General features: G+C 31.7%; 1 protein-coding gene across 1 annotated transcript; it reads right to left on the bottom strand.

Annotated features, from left to right (window-relative positions):
- Positions 1-1,250: 1,250 nt before the first annotated feature.
- Positions 1,251-2,476, bottom strand: LOC120076661. The gene is made up of 3 exons (XM_039030547.1): positions 2,352-2,476; positions 2,165-2,255; positions 1,251-1,621 (listed from the first exon to the last, which is right to left on the bottom strand). Exons 1-3 carry the CDS (start codon positions 2,398-2,400, stop codon positions 1,504-1,506), a joined length of 258 nt encoding a protein of 85 aa, XP_038886475.1. The 5' UTR covers positions 2,401-2,476; the 3' UTR covers positions 1,251-1,503.
- Between the last annotated feature and the right edge of the window lie 18,867 nt (positions 2,477-21,343).

Here is a 21,343-nt window from a genome sequence, read left to right as displayed (position 1 = left end):
TATTTAAGACAATTTGAAGATTTTTCACATTTCTAGTTTTGCATTTTGACTTATAATTTAATACACAATTAAGTCTCAAGTTCCTAGGTGTTATTTTCTACAATTTTCAATTAATTGCATTTGAATGGCTTTTGAGTTTTTTGGCCTATAAAATGGCTTGGGATGCTCTTGACAACTCAAAATATCAATATTAAAAAGCTTGTGCTTATTCAACCCCTTAGTGTTGTCTTTTCTTTCAAATCTTGCTTTAGATTTGATGTTTAAATCAATTCATTGGATTAGTCTTGATCAAGCTAATTCTGGAATGAGTTGTCTTAGGATCTAAAAGTGACTGTCATAGATTCTAAGTTTGATCTAAGTTAGCTTTCTTGGTGAGTGTTTATAAGAATCTTAAAAGGACCTCTAGTTTTGCATCCAACACGCATCACGGGCGCTTATCACACGCTTCTAATAAGCATTGTCCTTTTAAACAATAATAAATTTAATGTACACAATTAAGTTCATTTTTATTTCAAATATTCACTAAAGTTTCACTTTCTTTCACTATAAATATCCAATAGTTCATTGATTTTCTTTATCCCTCTTATATTTAAATTATCTTAAGATTGTTACAGAAATAATAGCACATAATATCAAAATATATATTTAAAAGAAAGGAAAAAAAGAAAAAGAAAAAAAGAAGGAGTCCTACGGATCTACATTGTCTCTTTAAGATAATTTCACTTACTTTAGTGATTGAGTTTTAAGAGTAATTGTCTATCAAAATAAAACTTATTATTTTTCTTATAGATACAACACCTCGTCCACAAGATCAAATAATGCTTACTTTGTGAAGTAAATTGAATTTCAACAAACTCTTAGATGGGAAAAATGTTTTAAGAGAGAAAAGTGTTGATCGAAAAAGTGAAATTCCAAATTGAGGAAAATACATATTTATAAACTAAGGCATGGTCATTTGAATAGGTCTTTTCTTCAAGTTGATTAAAAAATGAAAAGTGTGGTTCATTCACGAAAGAATACAACTCATAAAATCGAAATGATGTAATCCTAAAAGAAGAGGTCACGTACCATTTAATCCAACACTTTGTATCCTCCTCGATTCTATTGGCACATGAGCAATAATCTTATTCTCCCCACTATAACTCTTTGACTAAAACACCCTGAGTAGTATATAACTTTTGAAAAGTTTAAATATTTATTTTATATCATTTTTAAATGTTTTTATGACAAATTGAATGAACAGTTGTAGATTGAAAAAAAAAATCACACTACATAGTATTAGAAATTTTGCGGGATCCCTTTAGGTAAAGATTGGGCTTATAATATTTTGTGAAATATATGCTACTTAAGTAAGAGTAGCAAAATACAGAGTAACCAAGCTTAGAACTTGGGCATTCAATGGCTAGGGATGCATTAATTAAAAGGATGGAATCTTTGATATCCTTCATTTGATTTACACAAAATGATTCATCCCTTTAGAATACTGTTCTCGGCTTATCCATTTTATTTTCCCCCAGGGGAAGCGGGTGCTTCAGATCGGCCGCCGGCGAGTTTGTCCTCGTAGTAGTGGTACACGGCGGCGCCGGAAAGAACCGCCAACGTCAATGCCTGAGCATGCATCCTATTACAAACCAAATTAATATTCCATCATGAATTACAATTAGGAAAATTAACTATAAATCCCTAAATTTAACATTTTGGGTTAAGTTTCTATTTTGTACTCACTTATTTCTTAAATTTTGAGTTTAGTTTCAATTTAGTCCCTAATAGATCGTTCGACAAACCAATTTCTTAAGTTCGTATAAAGTTTGCTCATTTACTGAGTAATTCATTTTTTACTTTTTCACTATCGTATTTGTTGGGAGATTCTATTTTACAACTATACATCCTAAACACAAACTTATTTACTCTGCTATGATCTTTTTTAGTTTTGTTTCAATTTGGTTTCTTAGTTTACGGATAATGTTTGATTGGAATGACAAAAAAAAAAATTATTATTATCGTTTAAACTCTTTTGATAGAAAGAATTTAAAATATACTTTAGTCCTCAAACATTTTAATTTTTTAAAGAACTAAACTCAAAACTTAACGGAGTAAGATTTGAAAAGTTAAGAAGGAAATAGGAAAAAGAAATGAGAGGTTTGTAGTGTAATTGGTATGATACCTGGCATGGATAAGGCGGAGACTTGGCTTAAGGAGAGTTCTTGATCGGGTATAGGCCAGGGATGCTCCGATCCCAGATGCCCACAGAGCTCCTATGTATAAATTAAAAGAAGAAAGATTTAAAAACAGAGAACAGAAAAAGGATTGGAAGATGATGAGGAGGAGGAGGAGGAGAAGAGTATAGTTACCAATGGTGGTGAGTTTGTGTTCAGAAACCCAGACTTGAATAGCTTCCATTGTTGTTGTTTACTGAAGAAAAAACTGACAAGTTTGGTGAAGGTTTGCAGTGAGGAGGGAAGCATGAAGAAATAATAACATTATATTTATATATATATATATATATGTATGTATCCAGCCCCTTGGTTCAACGGAGCATTCCTCTGTTTTTCTTGGAAACAAGAGGCTCTTCCGTTTCCGGTTTCTCTTCAAAATTTTCCCCCCATCTATTCTCAGCCCTTGGATCCTTTTCCTAAACCTTGGTTTTTGCCAATCCACGTTACCTTTTCTAATTTTTTTTTACCCTTTTTTAAAAATCTCATTTTGGAAATAAATATAATATTGAAAAAATTGGACGAATATCAAAATGCTTTCCACATGCCACACACACTGTTATAGCGTGAATGAATAACAAGATATAACACATAAAATAACAACAATAACAAGATAAAAAAGTTGATAACCTAATTGATTGCAAAATCATCTAGGACAAAAAGTAACTTCACTTATTCAAATAGTTTCGTAATTACGATGCACTATTTATTTGTTAGAAGCCTTTAATAGAGATTCACAAATAGCCAACTCCTAGTTTTTACTTAGGTTTTCCTTAAATTGAGGTTGTCGGAGTTCGTGGAGGCGATGGTCATGGTGGCAGCAAAAGTTGGTCGATGTTGATGGTCAAAGGTAGTCATCAACGTTGGCTAGTGGCAATGGTGGGCGAAAGTGGTCGTCGGAGTTGGTCGTTAGAGGTGGTGGTGACGATGGTGGTGGCCGAAAGTGGCCACCAGAATTGGCTGGTGTCGGTGGTGGCTAGAGTTGGCCAACGAAGGGTAGTGGTACCCACAACTATATAGTGGACAAAAAATCAAATGATTACCGAATATAGCCTAAATTAAATTTGTTGTTTAAAAAAAAAAAATAAAAAAAATCTTTTCATTTTTCTAAGTTTCCAACCAAAACGTATGTAACTCAAGTAGTATATATATTACTTATTTATTTAAAAGTTCAATAATTGAAGTCATTAAATGAGTTCAACTCAATGATAATTGACATGATTTTCTATCTTAGAGGTCGGAAGTTTGATCTCGCATTTCCATAGTTGTTGTACTCCAACAAAAATAAAATAAGATAAAATAATTGGAGTCCTTTCGACTTTTTTCTTAATCTTCAAATAAGGAGAATTATGGTTAATCTCACCTTTAAAATCTCATTTAGAGTCAAAATTGGAACTCTAGAAATCTATATAGACACAAACTTAGAGGCTATAAATTCATTAGCTAAACTTCTAACCTTATGTTAAAGATTTGGTTTTTGCGGTTGTCAAAAATATTATCTCAACAGTTGTCACAGAAGATAACTCTATAGTATATTTTCTTTCTATATATGGAAAACTTCCGTAGATTTATTTTTTCAGATATTTTCTTGGTTTAAAGTGAAGTTTATTTTTTCCTAATGGGAACTTTGTTTTCTTTCTTGGTCACGACTTTTAAGATGAGTAAAGTGGTGAATGTTTAGGATGGTTGTTTTTATTAATTGATTGATGTTTTATGTTCTGTGTGGCCGAACTAAGCGATATTGAATTTTTCGATCTTTGCTCACTATATTTCGTTGTGTGATCTTATTGATTAAAAGGTGCAAGAGCTAAAAGATAATCTCTATCTTAGAGGGAGTCTAAGACATTGCCATTGAGAAGGGATTCTCGATTTTAGGGGAACCTAAGACCTCATTCCTGATAAGGAGTTCTCCATCTTAGAGAAGATCTAAGAATCATCAATGAAGGGAGTTCATTGAGAAAAAGGAAGATAATATTGTTATAGAGCAATCTCACACACTGCCAAAAGCCGAAGTGTTCTACTCTAATATTAACACATTTAGGGGAGCAGGGAATCTCACATCTAGGGGGAGCTTAGGTGATCTGTGAATTGGGTTTTACGTGAGTCACTGTAGTTGTCGTTGTCTTGCAAATAAGTACTATGTTGTAATTATTTGAATCTTTAATATTAATGGATTATCTTTCTTGGGCATTATATCCCCTAGATGTAGGTGGATTTCACCGAACTAGGTTATCAACTTTTGTGTGCAATTCTTTATTGATTCCTTGTTGTTATCTTGTTGTTACAATGCATGTTTGTACTCTCTGTTTAACATCTGTGTCCTGGGTGATGAGTCATCTTATCTCTTTTTCATCTTATATAAATTTGTTCCTCCGACATGCAATTATGGAACTGTCACTAATTTTAATCCTACTCAAATATCAATATCCCTATAATAACAACGAGCTTTTGACTTATATTAGGATTGTTATTAATTTTGTGTTTTTAGTTAAATCATATTTAGGTTAGTTGTGTATTTTAATTACGAGATTCAAAGTTATATATAGTTGAAGAAAAATAAACTCGTGTACTAAATCCACTGCAGATTTACACCTCCTTGGACTGGTACAAAACAAGTATAAAATACAACAAAAAAAAGCTTCAAAATCAAACACCACTTTGTATATTAGAACCAAACCTTTGTGTTTCTATTAAAAATAAAATAAAATAAAATAACTTAAACTTTGACCAAAAATGAATTCCCAAGACCCAATTCACCTACCAAGATCAAATGAGATAAAGTAGGCTTACTAATTGGTAATACTACAAGAAATTTTCCCAATTGAGTGGCATATCACTATATCATGTGTCCAAAACTTATCATATTTGTGGGAAAATCACCTAAAAAGGCATCATTCAAAATCCCAATACCTTTATTTATGACACTGATTTTTGAGATGTGGTTTTGTGGGAAACTAGGGGTCCTGATACAATTAATTAATTAACATCACTCTGCAGCCTTTTTTACCATGCTTTTTATTTAACAAATATTAATGCCCTTTGCCTTTATAGGCTTGTGAAAAAGTTACATGTGCAAGAATATTGATATTTCATTCGATTTCATTGTACTTAAAAAAAAATTAGAGATGGTCTCAATTTAGGCACTCAACTTTGTAAGTGTATCAATGTATATCATCCATTATGTTTTATTTGAAAAAAAATCTCATGTGAAACTTACAATTGTATCGACTAAATCCCTAATCTTTCATAAATGAATCAATTTAGATTCTTAGTCAAAATTTCTTTTGGACGTCATACATGCATTTGCTCTAATCGTCCATTTTGTATAACTGACATTTGAAAATGTCTACAAAATTTTAAAAATTAATGCATGAATGATTTTTAAAGATAATCGTAATGAAGGGTCTAAACTAACTGGTTAATGAAAATCGAGTTTCATTTACTTAATTTATAAGTTTTGCGTTATATAAATTGAATGAAATTTGAAGGAGGGTGCAAAATGATATACTTATGGACGTTCAAAATTTAAATTGATACAATTATTAATTCATAACTTTAATTTATGCAACTCAAAGTTTAGGGACATAAATAAAAGGTTAAATAGGATAACAAGTGGTTAAATACAAAATTAATATTTAAAATGAATTCTTAAACACATATTAAGAGTTTCTATGAGTTACTTTTTAAATTTTAAAAATTTATTAGATATAATATCGAAGATTGATGTATATATTAAATATTTTTTTATGAAATTAAATACTAAGTCCATAAAACAAATAGATACAAATCTATGACTAAACCTGTAATTAGAGCGATGTTTTAAAATCAAACAAATTCCTTTTACATTGATTGACTGTTGCCTCATTAAGGCCCTCTCTTATTTTAGATATTTTCTCTCTTTAAAAATAATATGTTTTTATGTTTAATACTTGTCGTAATTACATAAATAGCCACTGTTTTAATTCTTTATAAATATGACATCCAATCATTATCAAATATGTCAAGATGAACATAATTCAACTGACATCAATATGTATTGAATGAAAAATTTTGGACCAATAAAAAATGGTCACGTCATTTCTTAAATTAATGGTGAAATTATAAGTAATTGAAATTGGGGTTATTAGAAAGTTAACATGCGTCCCAAATTGAAATTGAAGACATAAATTGACAAATTCCAATGACGTTACGTGTTTTCATCACTATTGGATTGAATAAAATTAATTTGCTCCAATTTAATATTATAATTTGGGCTAAAGTCTGATTGAGCCCACAAAAATAGGTTTAACTTGGCCCAAAATTCCAAATTCGATTAATTTGGCCTAGCGGCAAGGTCCATGGACCAAACAAGTCCAAGCTCACAAAGCCCAACTGAGAACTCTATAAATAGAGGAGTTCTCTTCATCCATGGGGGGTAGCAATTCTACATTCCATAGAGCCTAGAGAAAATTCTCTACATTCAGAAGACTACTTACTAAATGATGTCTATTGTCCTCAAAATAAATCTCTTGATTCTTTAGCCACCAATTTATGTATCGTGGTGTAACATGGTTGTATGGCTCCAACATACGGGCTGGTAGGAATACTTGAGATAATGTCTAACGTCTCATGCATACTTTCTAGTGATATAACACATTTTTTCATGTGTGGCAGGTGGTATTCTCCCTATATCATTAGGAATGTCTTGGTAAAAGTTGAACTGTTGGCCAAATCGATAAGGATTGTACGATTCTATAGTCCAAATCCTACATTAGGAAGATAGGTAGCATGATCGCATACTAGAGAAATAGCAAGACTTTAGAAATGACGAATCTCGGGCATTGGTCATGCGCTCAGGCCTACTCCTATTCTGAATATTCACGTGCCATTGAATATTTGCACATCTGTGGATCAATTCTCGTCCCTAATACTCTCCAAAGTAGATTGACCCACCTTCGCCAGAAAAATTGGCCATCTTTGGACCCTAAATGGCTACAATAACGGGGTAGTGCGTGTTAAAATAATGGGCTAGCCAACCGTGGATGTAATGCATGAGAAAGTCAAGTCCATGCGTCTAATTGGGTTTGAAGCTTCTATTATCGACCCTAAGCCATGATATATATTGGCTAAAACTGGAACAATAAGGCTATAGACAATCCCATTAGCCATCAAACTAGTGAATCTAAAAACTCTAGGGCGAAGATAGCCTACCTTTTGCGAAAACACAAAAAGGAATAACCAACAGGATATAAAAGCAACCAAATATGTTTTATCCTTCAAGTTGTCTTTTATTTCGAGTTCTACAAATAACATATTTTTCCTATTCGATCATTCTCGAGACTCGATCCTCGTACTGTCGGGATTTTAAGTAGATCGGGAGTGAGAGGCTTTCTTTTTCTTCCAGGTATTAGATCATATTTTCAAGCCCCTAGAAACCAAAATGAAATCCAGGAGCTAATGGTCACTATGGAATCATTCTTAGAAAGTGTCATATGATTGTTGCTCTGCAAGCACACTATTGAATAATATGCCTAGAAAAGATGTCCACATTGTTGAGTTTTATGTCCTAAAACTTGTAGATAGTAAATGTAAATAGTTGGTTGTCATCAATAAAGAGTTGTCGATGTTATTTCAATAAGTGTTATTGATTGTGTTGCATGCTTCTTGCCTTAATAAACCTAAATCCAATAAACTAACATCCTGAGTTGTCTTATGAGTCTTGAATTGTATATGGAGACATATAGGGATCAATTTTCAAGATACAGCCTAAATGGTCTATAGTATAAGAATAAGGTTGGGTACCTTATCCTGGAGACACTATGGATACAGCCCCACTTTGTATTTTATAAAAATGTAATGATCCAACACATTCATGTAGGTGACATGAGAGTGGGTGTATCCCATCCAATGAGTTTGCATAAGACTGGACCGTAAAATAGTAACCACTAGATGTAACACCGATGACTAGTTAGGTTTCTATTTTAATAGGATGACCTAGGCAACTTAGTCTTAATACTGAGTGTATTATGAACTCTTGTTCATGGGGGATTATCATTTTATTTGTATGGGTGAGATGGCCAGTTTGCCAACTCAATAAATCTACCATTTTGGGGACAAAACCAAGTGGGGAATTGGGAACATAATAATACAAGATGGATTTTACTTATTCCCGACTTTAGGGTAAGTAAATGAATGTTCCCTTAAGTAGTGTCTCCAAGACTTGAACAAATGGTCCTACCCTCTCACTGGCCTAAGAGGAGTTTCTGTTTAATGGTTGGACCATAAACAGGTTGTTCATTAGAGATGCACCAATACTTAAGGATACAGAGGTAACCCAATGTTAAAACGGTAATTTTACATGTTACAAACACTCATGAAAGACTAACTTGTTGTTATTAGTCAATATCCATGGACACAGAAATATATTTACAGTGAGAAGAGTGCAGTCGTGGGTCTTTAGTGAAGTGTAACCACAATTAACGAATATTGATTAATTTGGTTAATGAGTTTAGCCAATTAATCTCATATCGTTGGAGCTTCTGATCTGTAGGTCCATAAGACCCCCCCTTTCTAGCTCATAAAGGGAATTGAGGTAATTATGTCTTGAATAGAGTCTGAAATGTTCAGATTCACTTAGGGAAATGATATAATGTATAATGATGCATTAAAATATAAAGTTTAAATTTTAATTAAACTTTATAATATGAATTTAATTTTGGATATGATTCAAAAATAATATGAATTTAATTTGGATATGATTCAAAAATAACTTATGGGAGAATTACATATTTGAAAGAGTTCAAATATTAATTTAATATGAATTGGATTCATATTTAAACTATAGGTTAAAATTAATGCGTATTAGATGCACATTAAAACTATAGGTTATGAGAGAAATACGATTGAATATGATTCATTTGTAGATTAGATTACATATTTGATATTTAATTTGGTAATTATTTCATTTCATTAACTAAATTAAAACTATAGGCTATGTGAGAGATGTTTCATTTAAATATGATTTAAATGAAATCATTAATTAAATAGGATTTATTTACTTAATTAATTAAATTAAATTAAATTGTTTAATTTTAAATTAAAAGTTAACTCCCACGTAGGGAGTTAACAGAAACGTGGGATGGCTCTCACGTTTGTCTCTCTCTTTCCTTTGATCAAATGTCTGCAAAATGTATGCAAGGAAGTGGTTGTTGCAAGTGATTTTGCACAGAAGCATTCTGTATACAAAAATCTCTCTATCTCTTAAATTCTCCTCCTTCTTCCCATATTTATTTGGTTCCCACAAACCATTATACCAAAAGTTCTCAGAGAATAGAAAGGAAGTCCTTTTGGTGGTGTTCATGAAATCCCAATTGGAGAATTGGCCATTTTATTTGAGTCATCAACGAATGTGAGTAGCTATTTCCTTTCTCTGTAGAATTTTTCCTATAGCATGCTTAACCTAGATTTAATTTACAGTAGGTTTAATTTTGTAAATCTCTGTGATATTCTGAATTTCCAATGTACTGGTATTTCACGAATTCCTAAATTAATTTCAAGAAAAGATTTTATGTTTTCTTCTGCTATGTTAGGGCTTTCATCCCTACAATTGGTAGCGGAGTCATCTCATAGGTTTCTGAATTTTGCACTGGATTTTAGTGGGATTAATTATATTATGAATGTAGTTTTGCGAATGAATGTTTATAATAGTTTATGGCCATAGAATTTCATGTTTTTTATTCTATCAAATTATAAAGGCCCCTACGTTTTGGGCATTCAATCATGTAATTCGAGTCTTCTATAAATCTGTGTCTAGAATTAGGGTTGTAATCGATGAATATCGTGACCAATTTTGGCGAAAAACGGAATAAAATTTGACGAACTGCCCAGAGTCGCATTCTGGTGTCGCAACGTTGTAATGCTTCTCACCGCATTGCAACGCTATGACATATGCGATGTTAGGATTGCGTTGCACGCGGTTCAGCTACAGTCGAAGATGGTTCTATTGGGATTGGTATCCTAAATCTCTTGTATTCTCGTAGTTTGTAAACATTGTATAAACAAATTGTTATTAATAAAATAGTTGTTATTTTATGAGCATACACTCAATCTAATAAACTAAGATCCTAGGTTATTTTATGTAATTAAAACAAGTATGTAGAGACATACATATGGATCTTGTTTAAATAATAACCTAAACGGTCTGTAGTAGATGGATTAGGCCGGGTACCTTATCATAGTGACACTACGGATACGACTCGTTTTTTAGATGTTACAAGTACTATAAAGTGCTACAAATGATCTGAACTTGATCATTCATGTGGAGACATGTGAGTGGATGTATCCTATATAAAGAGTTTTTATAAGACCAAAGCACGAAATGGTTAGTCTCATTATATAACGTTGTTAATAATAGAGACTTACATTTCACTAGGATACCCATAGATGACATGATCTGAATTCTGAATGAGTTGTGAACTCCTGCTCATGAAGGAGGTCATTTGATTTGTATGGATGAGAGTGGTCAAATTCCCAACTTAATACGCCTACCATTTTGGGGATTCATATGATTCGAGAGCTGGGAACACAGTTACACAAGACATAATTCATTTTCTTCCTGATGTCGAAGTAAGTAGAATAAATTGCTCCCTTAAGGCTGATTCTGGGGCTTGAACAATGTGGCCACACCCTCTCTTGGCCCCAAAGGGACTTGGTCATAGTTGGACTATGACTTATTATTCATTAGAGGAATCGGTGGTACTTAAGGGGTTAGATGTAACTATAGAGGCAAAATTTATTTTTGGCCCAATTGTACTTAAGAGCAATTTGTGAAAGGTCATCGCACTATTGATTGGTTATATCCAATGGACACAGAAATATATCTATAGTGTGAAGAGTGCAACTGTTGGTTTTAGTGGAGTGACCGGCAGTTAATAAAAGTTAGGTAATTTAATTAAAGAGTTTATTAATTATCTCAGTACCATTGGAGTTTCAATCTACAGGTCTATGAGGTCCCCTCTGTAGCTCAGCAGGGATTTAATTGATAATTAATTTTGGATTAATTTGGAATGTTCAAATTAATTGAGAGAATTAATTATATATGATATAATTAATTAAACTAATTATATATGTGATATAATTAATGTAATGTATTTGATACATTATAATATAAATTATTTTGAGAGAAATTTGAATATGATTCAAATACTAATTATGTGAATGAGATTCATATAATTAAATTTAATACAAATATGATTTATGTTAAATATCATAAATAGTCTAGAGGAATTAAATATTTGGATATGATTTAAATATTAATTATATGGATGAGATTCATATAATTGATTTTAGTACAAATATGATTTATATTAAATGTCATGCATTGTTAAGAGAAAATAAAACTATAGGTTATATTGTATTTGATACAATATAAAACTATAGGTCATGTGTTATATTTGATATAACATATAGTATATGCATATATACAATAAGATTGGTATTATATATATGTATATAATTATTATATATTATATATATGTATTATATATTGTATATATGTATATATAGTATATACATATATACAATAAGGTTGGTATTATATATATGTATATAATTATTATTATTAATTTAATTTAATTTAATTACTTTTAATTTAATTAAAGGGAGGGAGTTACAACTCTCTCCCCCTAATTTCTCTCAACCAATACGTGTAATGTATGGGTGGTTGGGGAATATGACTCATTCCATCATCTTCTTCCTCGGGATGATAGAGGAGTGCTCATTGAGAAAAATCTCCTCCCCCTCAATCTCTCTTCCTCTTCCCTCTTCCAAACATTGGACAGAGCCCACAACTCCTACCCAATTCTCAATCCTAGAGAATACAGAAGGTTCCAGTTGTGGTAGTGCCCAATTGGGTTTTCGAGTTCGAGATTCGTTCGAGGGAATACGTGAAGAAATTGGCTTCAAGTGTATGTAGATCTCCTTCCCATTTTCCTATGTAAAAGAATGTTGTGAAATTTAGAATTTAATTGCATAATTGTTTTGTTCTGTAATTTAGGAATTCTGTAGGGAAAAAAAAAAAGGAACGAACCCCCCTTCCACACATAAACCTTCATCGATTTCCTTTCAGGTTCGGTACGGTTCGACTGGTTCAAAGTGGTTTGTTTCGGTTTTGCACTGGGTTGGCTTGGTTTGTGGTTTTGGGGTCCATTCGTAGTGGTTCGGATTGGTTTGAATTGATTTGGTCTGATTCTGGAGTGGCAAAAGCAGTTTTAGGATAAAATTAGCATAATTATTATAATTTATTGTTTTGTTTTATCCTAGGGGACAAGTTAACGGTTCATTTGCTATTTAAATGCCTTATGGATATCATTTAGATAAATCTCACCATAGTTAAGCATGTTCATGCCTTTTAATATATTATAAGTGTTATAATGTATGGTTTTAATGCATGATATGTACATGAGTTCATGAGTTATTTAATATATTTTGATATGTTAAATATATGACATTGGAAAAGCATGATGCATGAAATTACTTACGTAAATATAAAGAATTGTGTTTATTAATGTCTTGTATATGCTTGGTGGATTTCCATGAGTTCTTTAATATAAGTGTTATATTAATGAAGTAGAAAATCAATTTGCATTGAGCATGACACGTCCATAGTTTAATATAGTTGGTGTATTAAAGTCATGAAATGCATGTAATATGGTTTTCTTGTTAATTATTAATCAAGTAAACCATAGAAAGCATGATTATAAGGTTAATAATTATTTTTTTAATCGTTATAAAATTAATATTTAGTAACTGTCAACCTATAATAAAGAGTTGCATGCAAACTTAGGATCTTAGGGAATTGGAATTAATTTTAAAATGTTTAAAATTAGTTTAGACCTTAGATCACATTAATTCTAATAAGATTAGAATAATGTCCTATTTGTTTTAATAGAGTTAAAATATGACTATAGGACAAGCAAGACTTTAGGTTATAAGGGAACTTTACCAGTGAAATTCTGTCTAGGTTGGGGGTTCTTAAGATGACGGTTTACGAAACACCTCCTACCTGAAAACTGACTCGGAACTTGAGTTGAATTAACCTTAGTCCCGTTAGCATGCAATATCACTAGGTTAATTAAATGGTTTAATTCATTTAAAATATTAGAATAAAGATCATATTATAATAGTTATAATAGGCATAGACTTAGGTAAATTCATTAGCTGAAATTTAACTAAGTATAATAAAATCCTAAAATGGTAAAATAGTTTAGTGGGAGAAAAGGGATATATCATTTTTTTACTCTCACGTCTCTAAGAGTTCACACCGTGAGATCTATGCTCGGCTTCATGTCGACCTAGACGAGGCCTCCCTCGAAAAGTGTTTGCATGGGTCAATACCAAGGTGAATAGGAAAAGTGTTCATAGTAAGTGAGAGAAAGATGCGTGTCAACATATCCTACAGTCTCCTCCATTAGGTTGCACCATGAGATTCCTATGGTTCGCCTAAATCTCGTAGGGTTCTATAGTTTGTAATTGTAACGTACAAACATCTTATTTATTTAATAAAATATGTGATGTTTTATTCCATTTTAAGTTGCATTAACCACAAACTAATAAATTAAGTTTTAAGGTTATCTTGTAACTTAAACATGTATGTAGAAACATACATGTGGATCATGTTTAAGTGATAACCTAAATGGTCTGTAGTAGATGGATAAGGTTGGATACCTTATCCTGGTGACACTACGAGTATGGCTCGCTTTTATAGATGTTACAATTGTTGTAAAGTGTTATAAATGATCCGCTCCTAATCATTCATGTGGAGACATGTGAGCGGGGATATTCTATACAAAGGATTTTGTATGAGACCGGATCACAGAATGTTTAGTCTCATTAAACACCGTTCATAATAGAGAATTACATTTCACCAGGATGACCATAGGTAACATGACTTGAATCCTGAGTGAGTTGTGAACTCCTGCCTTTGAAGGCAGTCCTTTGATTTGTATGGGTGAGAGTGGCTAGATCATCGACTTAAAAGCCTACAATTTTGGGGATTCGTCTAATTGGGGAGCTAGGAACACAACACTCATTCCCCAACGTGGGGGTAAGTAGATAAATCACTCCCTTAAAGGTAGATTCCAGGGCTTGAACAATGTGGCGCCACACCCTCTCTTGGCTTGAAAGGGGTTTGGTCATAGACTATGATTTATTGTTCATTAGAAGGACCAGTGGTATTTAAGAAGTTAAATGTAACTATAGGAGCAAAATAGTAATTTTGGCCTAATTGTACTTACGAGCAATTTTTGAAGAGTCATCGTACTGTTGATTGGTTATATCCAATAGACACAGAAATATATCTGTAATGCAAAGAGCGCAACTGACGGGAGTACCCGTCAGTTAACGAATGGTGAATATTTTAATTAAAGGAGTTTAATTAATTTTTCATATATTGTTCGAGCTTCAAGCTACAATTTTTGGATTAATTTGAATCTTTTCAAATTAATTGAGGAAATTAATTATATATGATATAATTACTATAATGTATTTGATACATTATATTGTTAAGTATTTATGAGAGGAAGTAAATATTTGAATATGATTCAAATATTAATTATATGAATTGGATTCATATGGTTAAATTTAATATAAATATGATTTATATTAAAATGTCATTAGTGAGATGATAGAAACTATAGGTTATATTGTATATGACACAATATAGAAACTATAGTTATATGTTATATTTGATATAACATATAGTTTAATATATACATTATATGATAAGGTAGTTATCATATAATTTATTAAATAAATAAATTATTTAATTTAGTTTTAAAATCAATTTTTGGTAGAGAGTTGTAACTCCTTCACTATCTTCCTCTCCAAGACATGTTATTGGGAGTGAGAGTTATTTTTTTCTCCTTTTTGGTTTTTACATAAACCAATAGACAAAGGGAAGCATTCGGTTTTGAGTTTTTGCTTCTCAATTTCCTTCCTCTCCTTGCTCTTCTCATTTTTTGCTCACCAAAATAGTAAGAGCCCCGCTCCTCCTAGATTCTCATCCAGAGAACATCAAGGTAGTCGTTTGTGGTGGTGTTCATCAATTCGAAGGAATCCATTGAAGACTATTCTTCAAAGGTAAGGTTTCTGAACTCTTCTTCTTTCCCCTTTCTTTTTATAAGCATGTTGTATTATGTTAAATGCATAAATTTGTTCTATTTATTATAAAATTTTACGTTCTGTAAAATTTGAAAAAATTTGGGACGATCTGTTTCCGCTTAAGGACCCTTAATTGGATCCTTCATCATCTTCACATTCTATTATAAAGTTCAAGTCGAGCATTTGAGTAGAGATTCAGTTTTGCTCTAAATACAAATTTTGAGTTATATAAAGCATAAACTCTACTAAAATTCAGATCCAATTTTATGCCAAATAATAATTAAAAAAAAAAAAAAAAAAAAAAAAGATCAATCAAAACATTGACCCCAAATTCATGTGTTGGCAAGTTGGCAAAAAAAAAAAAAAGTGTGTCAAGTACACAAGATCCAAATCAAACTTATGTACCAAATTTATAGTTTGATTACTTTGACACATCAAATAGAGTCAAAATAAAGAGCAAATAACTTGTATTTTGATTCTAATTTAATCTTTTTCGAGATTCATCCATCCATAAAAGTGCATAAATCTCAAAAAGGAGAAATTTGTTGAATGAAAAAGTTTGGACCAATCACAAATTGTCATGTCATTTCTCAAATTAATGTCTAAGTTGTAAATAATTGAATTTGGGGCTAATTAGAAAGTTGACATGTGTCCTAAATTGAAATTGAAGATATAAATTGACAAATTTCAATGACGCCACATGTTTTCATCACGACTATTGAATTGAATAAAATTACTTTGGTCCAATTTGATATTATAATTTGGGCAAAGTCTTATTAACCCCAAAAAAAACTTAACTTGGCCCAAAATGCCAAATTAGGCACAAATCCAATTAAGTAAGCCTAGGGGACAGGTCCATGGACTAAACAAGCGCAAGCCCACAAAACCTACCTAAGAACGGTATAAATAGAGGAATTATCTCCATCTGTGGGGGCAGCAATTCTATATTCCAGAAAGCCTAGAGAAAATTCTCTACATTCAGAAAACCCCTTGACTCCCGAAGAATGAACCACTCCTTGAAGCTCAAGTTATAAAAATACAAATATAGATTTTTCTAAGACTTCAACCTCAAGAACACCATGCGCTTCCCTAAGTCAAGTGTATACATTCAACGGTGAGAGAATTATAGGATCAAGCACTAAGAGATCAAGAACATCACGCACACCTCTTCCCTAAGTCAAGCGTACGCATCCAACTGTAAGAGAATCATAGGATCAAGCACTAAAGATCGAACCACATCATATTAAATCAACACAAACACAAGTTCAATTCCACAAAACACGTTTCTCTGAAAACCTCATGCGAACAGTATTATTAATCAAAAAGTTAGAGTTTCAAATCTTTTACCTCGTACATGTTGAGCTCAAAATAATAATAATGAAATGAACTATTTCATCTAATAGATTATACACTATTCCACAATCATAATTTATTATTTATTTTGTTAGTTTTATCATAATTAGAATAAATAAAATAACAAAATGAATCATGTTAAATTAGGGGGAAACATGGATTGAAATATTAATCAAGTTTATCAGGTATTTGAAAAAAAAACTTTCAAAATAAATATGAAATATAATTATTCTTTTCCTAAAAAATATATAATTCTTCTAAAAAAGGTACACGTGAAATATAATATTAAAATTCGAAAACTATTATAAATATGTTAACTTAGGCGTAATGTAGATGTCCATAGTAGTGTCCATTGGTCATGTGTCACATATCCATTACCCCATATGTCGTCCATGTATCTCAAGATTACATACTATTAGTGTCCATGTAATCCACCTCTACTTGTCAAATTGCTTATAAATAGTTGTATTTGGTAGGTTTTGGAACAAATTCCATGAAAATTGGAGGAAATGGAGAATTTAGAGAAATTTCTTATTTTATACTTTGTTAATTTAATTTATTTTGTTTATTTATATATTATGTTTAATTTTTTTCATATATATTTATTTCATTATTATATTATATTATATTATATTATACTATATTTATTTTAATATTATATTTTATTGGTATCTGCTTCTCGAGTTCACAACACATTATCAATACGAGCTTCTATTGTTTTTTCCGCTAAAGTTAGATCCTAAAGATATGTCAGTTTTTCCGTCTTTGTTATAATTAATCAATTTAATGTTATTTTGCATATTTAATATCTATTAAATTTCTAATATAAATACAATATTTTATGATAGTGCTACCAAGACAAATCTCACAAAATTAGATTTTGTCGCCCTTGATATTAACGGCAATAATTATTTGTTATGGGTGATTGATGCCGAAATCTACCTTATGAATCTAGAGAGTATTAAAGAAGGAAATACGACATCCAGTCAAGACAAAGCAAAAACTATGATTTTCCTTCGTCATCATCTCCACGAGGGATTGAAAATAGAGTATCTTACAATAAAAGTTCATTGTATCTTGTGGAATTTTTGAAAAAAATGTATGATCATAAAAAAACAATTATTCTTTCTAAAACTTGTTATGAGTGGATGCACTTAAGGCTACAAGATTTCAAATCAGTAAGTGATTACAACTCTGCATTATTTAAAATCAGTTCAAGACGATTGTTATGCAGAGTTGGGGTGGAATCAATTTGGAGGTCAAACTGAACCGAACCAAATTCTTTTATATATAAAACTGAACCGCATCATTTGTGTGGTTTGAACTGAACCAAACTATTCGGTTTGGTTCGGTTTTGAAAATTGGTTTCATTTTTTTTTCCTATTTTAATTTTTTTTTTTTTTGTTTCTTTTGCTTTTTATTTTCCTTCTTCCTCCCACTTTCCCTTACCTTTTTTTTTTCTTCCTTATTTTGAAATTTGTATATTCTCTTTTTTTTATTTTACAAATTTTTCTAAACATAATTTAAATATCAATCCACAATAAGAACATCTCCAAATGACTACAATAGAAAGTTAAAAATTAAAAAGTTCTACAAAGTACACAATACACAAGTTTCAAACTACCTTCAAAGTTTAAATCATATAAAAGCAAATAACAAGCCAAACTTTAATAATAACATAGTAACATATTCCAAAAGTCCAATCAATACAAACAAATTTGTTTGCTTGTCAAATTTGTTCATTTTCCTTTCACATCGGTCTCCTTCACATTCTTCCCATTATTTGCCGCATCACACTCATTCTCCTTGTTTTTTGCCTTTACCGCTTCGTTCAAACCCGTTATGAAGACTAAGAAAAAAATTATAAACTTGTTAGTAGTTACTATAATAAATATGTGAATAAATATGTTAAAAAATATATATAAATATGTTTAGAATATATGAACCTTCCTCTTCATCTACAATTTCCTCAAAGTATTATCGTAAATTAATGCTAATTTGTTCAGAACGTAACCAGTTTTGTGCACATATAATTGCCTCAATAGTGGTTGGAGATAATGAGGTACGAAAAGGATCAATTACTCTCCCACTAGTGTTGCATGCGGACTCAAAAGCAACTGTGGATACCGGAACTGTTAAAAGATCTCATGCAATTTTGCTAAGAATCTTATATCTAAAAGAATTCCCCTTTCACCAATCTAAGATATCAAAGTTATCTTCACGTTTGATACGAGGCTCCAGTAAGTAAATATCAACTTCTGAATCCACACTTTGTGAATCGTCTTCATCCAAATCTTCAAAATCAAAATGGAAAACCTCTGAAGCACTTGCACTTGTAGTCCTAAATGGAGAACTTTTAGTGGTACGTGAAGATTGACCCTTATTAGCAACTGATAGTGACAAATTGAATTCATTGAACAATGCTCTCAAAACATCCTCTACCTTACTTCCTACGGCTTTTGCCACATCAATATCAAGTAATTTATTTAGGCAATACAAAAGAAATTTCATCTTATAATGAGGGTCCAAAACGAAGGCAACATACAAGAATAAATTTATTCTATCTTTTTTCCCTAATACTTATCAAACTTTTCTTGCATTTTCGTTGCCATTTCTTACAAAAGCACATCATTAGGACCAATTGCACTTGAATATTTCTTTGTGAAATTCTGAACAATACTGATCATATGGAAGACTGTATTGGAAGTAACATACAAACACCCTGAAAGTCTAACAGTTACTTCATAGAACACTGACAAGAATTTGGTAAATATTATGACAATTTCCCAATCCCTGGTGGTTAGTTTTTCTTCCTCATTCATGTAGACTGTGTCGTAATCTTTTAACCTCTCAAATGCCTTTTCAAATTTTACAGTTGCCTCAAGCATCAAATAAGTAGAATTCCATCTAGTTGGAACATCAAGACACAACATACTTTTACTATCTATGTTCTCCTCTTTGATACACTTCTTAAATGTGGAAAATCGAGCAGGAGAAGATCTAATAAACCTCATGACATCTCGAATTCGAACCAATGAATCATTAACATATTTTAGGCCATCGCATACAATTAAGTTCAATATATGTGCACAACATCGAACATGCAGGAACTCACCATCTAACACCAACCTATGCTTAAAACACTTGTTCAGATAAGCAATGGCAGTATCATTTGACGAAGTATTATCAATTGTCAATGCCATAACCCTTTCAATACCCCACTGTTTTAGAGATTTTTTTTTTAGAATAGGCTACCTTCATGTTCCATACTAATTAGTTGTATAAAGTTGGTTATTACATATATTTATAATAATATTAATTATTGGTAATTATATCTTTTTCTCTAAATAATAATGATATGAAAATGAAAACAAAAGTTTAATAGTTTCTCAACCTCTTTTCCTATCGTCTCTCCTCTATGATACTCAATTTGGGTGAAATTAAGAATTCTCTTATGTAATTTCCAATATTTATCAATAAAGTGAGCAGTCAAAACCAAAAAGTTCATATTTTTTATTGATGACCACATATCGGTTGTGAGTGACACTCTATATCCTTGATTCACAAAAATGTCTTTCAACTTCTCTTTCATGCTATCCTATATTCCCAAAATATCTCTAGCAATTGCTTTTCGAGAAGGAAAAACAAAGTTCTACTAACATCAAAGTCCCATTCACAAACCTCTTAAATCCTTGTTTCTTCACGAATTTAAATGGTAACTCATCTATTAAAATCATCTCTGCAAGTAATTTCCGAGCACTCTCAATAGTAAACATTTTATAACTAACGGATGAATGTGAACTATCTCCAATACTCTCATTCTTCTTAAAGACCAACTTATTTTGTGTTACATCTAACTTACACTTTTTAATCTTATAAGGATTTTTTTTACAGTAGTTTTCAATATGCATTCTCATAGTTGAATTTCCATTCATTCTAGGATGACATGCATACACTGTACCTTAATAGTTACATTTAGCACGTGGATCATCAGCACTATATTTAGAACATTTAGTAAAGTGATCTCATACCATAAATGAATTTTTCCTCTTTCTTCCATTTGTGTGCTTTGAAACTATCTCCTCACTTTGATCTTTTTGTGGTGGTGGTGGTGGCATCACAACAACATCATCATTGGAATCTTTGCTCTTGCTCAAGCTCATTGTGATGGTATCTATAAAGGGAAAAATAGAGAGAAAACTTATTACTATCAAACAAATTAGATAGAAACAAAAAGCATAGCCACAAAGACAAACCCAGTAACTCGACCAACCCGAACTACCCAACCCAAACCGCAAGGGTTGGATTGGGTCAGATTTTATTTTGGGTTGGGTTGGTTAAAAATTTAAAAAAATATTAAATTCGGGTCGGGTCTCGGGTTACTCGATTTTCAGGGTCGGGTTGTATTGAAAGTTAAAACTTATTAAGTTATTAGGTTGCGACCGCACTGTCTTGAAATCCTCGCCGATTGAAACCCTCGCCATCGACTTGAAACCCTTGCCAGACACCGCTCCTCTCGCCATCGACTATCGATCGAGTCGTCTGCTCCCCTCAGACTGTCTCCGTCTCGTCAGATCCAGTCTCCGCCTCGGCTACTGCTCCAAGCTTCACAAACGACTCATCATTAGGGGTATTTTCTT

The sequence above is a fragment of the Benincasa hispida genome, chromosome 4 (genome assembly GCF_009727055.1).
Source record: "Benincasa hispida cultivar B227 chromosome 4, ASM972705v1, whole genome shotgun sequence".
In the NCBI taxonomy this organism is placed as follows: domain Eukaryota; kingdom Viridiplantae; phylum Streptophyta; class Magnoliopsida; order Cucurbitales; family Cucurbitaceae; genus Benincasa; species Benincasa hispida.
The sequence above is the reverse complement of the archived record's forward strand: the minus strand, read 5'-3'. Positions and strand labels throughout refer to the sequence as shown.

Bases quoted from the DNA above. Each gene is read 5' to 3' on its own strand.
- LOC120076661 (XM_039030547.1), bottom strand. From the start codon at position 2,400: ATGGAAGCTATTCAAGTCTGGGTTTCTGAACACAAACTCACCACCATT. The intron at 2,256-2,351 runs GTAACTATACTC...ATTTATACATAG, and splicing joins ACACAAACTCACCACCATTG to GAGCTCTGTGGGCATCTGGG. The intron at 1,622-2,164 runs GTATCATACCAA...GGTTTGTAATAG, and splicing joins CTCCGCCTTATCCATGCCAG to GATGCATGCTCAGGCATTGA.